Genomic DNA, 4,164 nt, shown 5'->3' with positions numbered 1-4,164 from the left:
ACAAATGGGCTGAAAATATGGTATTTTAGTTAGGGTTTTATGTTTTAAAAATGGACTGAAATTTTAAGATGGGCTTACTTTTAATGAATTTTTAAAATTGTCGTTTTCTAATATCTATTAAATAAAAGCAAAATATTGATCATTACTTAATTATTGATAAATGCTTTTTAATCATTAATATTAATTAGTATAATTATGGTATTTGACTAAGGGTGTTTTTCTAGCATGGGTTGTTTTTTTAGTAAATAGGGGTGTGTTTTTTTACTAAAAAACACATAACTAGATTAAACTCACATAACTAGATTAAACTCGTAATTTTACATGTAATTAATGTTCTCATTCTAAAAACGATTAGTGTGAGAGATCGACTACAATTGTCAATAAACCATGAAATAATGACTAAATTTACACATAAACCTTATGGGACCGAACTTGAAATCCCAACACCAAGAAGTCCACACGTGATATTAATACCTTATGAAGCTAATTCATTGAGATTGCGTACATTTTAGGCTACTTAAAGAAGACGATGTCATTGAATAAGCCTTAGCGACTTGTGGGTTTGGAAATAATTAGGTAGTAACCGAAACTTGATTCTATTTAAGTCTGCTGATGCCAACTTAGTATCCACGTAGACTTCACCTCAAAATACTTCATGCAAGTAATGGTAACTGAGATAATATTCAAAATTAATTTTAATTACAAGTATTTTGGGCTTTATTGTTCCAAAAAAAAAATCATAGATTAATTGTAAATAATATTAAAATATAAGGATAATATTTGAAGTTTTTTATGGGATTTTCCACATGATAAAAAAAAGTACACGACCATGAGTCGTCTCAAGGAGCTTTTCAGAATCTAAAAACATAACAAGAAACTCAAGATATGAAAAGATAAGCAACTTTAATGAAATGATAGTTTATTACTATAAAACACCAATGACGATATTACATTACATTCATAATTAATAACACCACAAACAAACAGAAGAATTTTGGACCACGTATAACATTTTACATCATCATCTCCACCCACCTGGCATCAACCCACAAGGATCGATCGATGCTGTTTTATTTTAACAGAGTATTACACAAACCAAGAATACCAAAAAAAAAAAAAAAAACAAATATTTATGAGCAAATTGAAAGCTGCAAAATACACCATGCTTTTCTTCTCTTTCTTTCTTTCTTGAATGTTGAATCATTCACGGATCTTTAATCTCCCTCACTTGCAAAGGGATACGAGAACACGGCGTGGTGGCGTTATGAGTGGCTTGCGGCTGTGAAGAACCATCAAATTATTAACAAGCATAACATCACCTTTCTTCCAAGGAATCGCAACACACTCTTCATCCAAAATTCTCAAACAGTCTGCCATGGCTTCATCCGAAAGAGGTTCACCATTTCCAATCTCAATAGATCTATTCGGATCATAGAGTTCAGGGTTCGCTGGGCCTCCATAACTATTTGCCAGACTATTGAACCATGTTTTCCGTTGACTTCCCTTGTCAAACTTCACCGCCGGCACCGGACCGGTGATAGTTCTTACAGAATTATTCTCCAGCCATTCCAACTTTGTTCCTTGCTTCTCCGCCCTATAATGGATCAACATAAACTTAAATTCGAGATCTTAAATTTCTTTCTTGCGTTAATAAATTATTATAATGGTTAATGGAGAGAAATGCAAACCTTTCTTCTGCTACTTTCTTGTCGGTGGTCATGTACGCCGACTTCCACCCGCTGCCGGTGAAGGATGACTGTTGGTTATCGTCTGTCATTATTTTTGTATAAATGACTCCATGCTCCTCTAGTTTTGCAACGAACTCTGGGTGCTTCTCTTTCATCTTATCATATATGATATGGCTTAAAACTATTGGAGTTTCTCCTCCAGCTAGTGGTGCTTCTTCACAAAAGAAAAATAACTTCGATGGGTAGTCTGGAACCTGTTTCAAATTAAAGATAAATTAAGCTCAAGATTAGTAACAAATATTCCACAAGTTTTAAATTTTAATCAATATGACTGCGTATCATGCATGAATTAATCACGTCTTGTTTGTGCATCATGATACTACAAATCTAAGAAAGTGAGAATTAATTAATGAAGTTGGATGGATAAGGAATTTACATAGGCCATCTCGTGGTGGAAAGGAATTGTCTTATCTTGAGGAGCTTCGTTGGTGGTGTAAACCCGGCCGAGAATTTGGGTTCTAGGGGCTCGGCCACCGACATAGAAGGCTTCGGGGAAGCCAAAAGCTTCGACAATGTCATTGAAGTCGGAAGTGGAGGTAACAGGGAAGCCTCGGAAGAGGATAGCACCTCTTTTCTGGAGAAGAGACTCCAGCCATGGCTTGTGAGCTTTAATCGCTTCTTCAAACCCACTGAGTTTTGCTTTTGTAGTAAAATCAGTGTTGGAGATTGGGGTTAACACCGCCGGGAAGAGAGCACCATCGCCGTCGGGTTTTTGTTGAGGTAATTCTATTTCTCTAAAGAATTTGCCGGAACCCATTTCGATTGTGTGTTTGTGTTTGGGGTGGAGTGGAGTGGGATACTTGGCATGCATCGTACATTGGGCTATATATAGGGATGATCATGAAATTTACGCGTGTGATGCTTAAGAAATGAACATGTTTTTAACTAATAATATAGAAAATCATCATTTTCATAAATAGTCACCAACAAATTATGCAAGTTCCGTACTATAAAAACCTTAAAACAATTTTTTTTAAATGTATTTTATTAAGAAATTATTCACACCTTGAAAAATACAAAAATGTTATACATGGTTTTAAAAAAAATATGTTTGGTCCTTAAATTTTTCTTTAAAATATATTCTGTGTAATTTGAAATTTTTTAATAAGTTGTATTTATGGCTAACATTGTATATTTTTGTTTGTTAAGTTTGAACATGTGACAGTGAAATCGTCTTTTATGAATCACATGAATCATTTTTTAAAATTATGTAATTGATATCTATATGTTTGGGATATGATATGTGTTTATTTAACTATGTATTTTATATCATTATTTTAATATAGTTGAGTAAAAATGTTATCTTTTAAGATATATAATATTAAATATGCTTTCAAATGTTCAATTACAGTTAAAATTGGAGCTGAGATGCAAAATGGGGACACCGAAGTTGAAAAAGACACAAAATGAATGTTGCTGGACAGATTGACACATCTTTAGTATTTTGGTCATATCTAAGCACTCGTAACCCCGATTGAAGGGTTTCAAGATGTTTAGAAAACTAGACAATTTTCAGACAACTTCGTGTTGGTGCCAAATTCGGATTCCCAGTTCCTATGTTGTGGCAAAGACATTTTTGGGACGAGGTGAATCAAAAATTTGCGTACGTGACGAAAACCTAATGTCCCAGTTTGACAAGTCTTTTTCCACTCCGTGGCGATGCTGAAACATATAAATTGAGTCCAAAAATTAACCCGAATGACATATCTTACAAAATCATTTGGTTTCTGCAAAAATAAACCCCCAAACTGCGATTTTGAAGGTTTAGAAGGCAGCTGGAGGGCCATTAAACTCATATGGAGCAAAGATTTGAATGATTCAAGGGCAGATTCGTGATGAGAAACTTTTGGCTTTGATTTTCTGATCACGATTAGTATTCCAATTGTGTTTCTTTTGTTTTTTTATTTTCTGAATTTAGGTGTTAAAACCTTTTGCTTTTGTTTGGAGTAGATGAATATCGATATATGCGTTGAAATAAATAATTTGGGTTTTATTAGTTTTGTTATTAATTGTGTTTGATTGATTGCATCACCTATGATGTTAAAGTTATGATTTTTATTGTTTGCAACTGAGTTATGTATAGTTTAGAAGAACAATCTGATTACATCGACTTGAATATTAACTGTTTTATCACTATAGACTTTAGTTACTAGAGATCGAACAAATCATAGGGTTATGTGATATTAATTGGTAATTTTTACTGTGTTAGAGAGTTTATGTACCTATTCTATGTTTCAATTGATTGTCACGACCATTGATGAGAAATCACTAGGTCATATATTTCATATTCCGAATATATATTAAATTAATCATGTATTCCCTAATTACATGATCATGGTGTTAGTTGTTCAGTAATTATTAGTAGTAGAAAATCCGATCAAGATAACTCGTCACATTAGAATTTGGTAACCAACTA

General features: G+C 33.3%; 1 protein-coding gene across 1 annotated transcript; it reads right to left on the bottom strand.

Moving 5' to 3' along the window:
* Positions 1-902: 902 nt before the first annotated feature.
* Positions 903-2,556, bottom strand: LOC111904670 (clavaminate synthase-like protein At3g21360). Its single transcript, XM_023900410.3, has 3 exons — positions 2,125-2,556; positions 1,689-1,942; positions 903-1,594 (listed from the first exon to the last, which is right to left on the bottom strand). Exons 1-3 carry the CDS (start codon positions 2,503-2,505, stop codon positions 1,225-1,227), a joined length of 1,005 nt encoding a protein of 334 aa, XP_023756178.1. The 5' UTR covers positions 2,506-2,556; the 3' UTR covers positions 903-1,224.
* Positions 2,557-4,164: the final 1,608 nt, after the last annotated feature.

This window comes from Lactuca sativa, chromosome 4 (assembly GCF_002870075.4).
Source record: "Lactuca sativa cultivar Salinas chromosome 4, Lsat_Salinas_v11, whole genome shotgun sequence".
Classification (NCBI taxonomy): domain Eukaryota; kingdom Viridiplantae; phylum Streptophyta; class Magnoliopsida; order Asterales; family Asteraceae; genus Lactuca; species Lactuca sativa.
The sequence above is the reverse complement of the archived record's forward strand: the minus strand, read 5'-3'. Positions and strand labels throughout refer to the sequence as shown.

What these genes read in the sequence shown, in the direction of transcription:
- LOC111904670 (XM_023900410.3), bottom strand. Translation starts at nt 2,505, where the DNA reads ATGGGTTCCGGCAAATTCTTTAGAGAAATAGAATTACCTCAACAAAAA. An exon ending in TCCACCACGAGATGGCCTAT is followed by an intron (nt 1,943 to 2,124) that starts GTAAATTCCTTA and finishes AATTTGAAACAG; the next exon opens with GTTCCAGACTACCCATCGAA. An exon ending in AAGAAAGTAGCAGAAGAAAG is followed by an intron (nt 1,595 to 1,688) that starts GTTTGCATTTCT and finishes GATCCATTATAG; the next exon opens with GGCGGAGAAGCAAGGAACAA.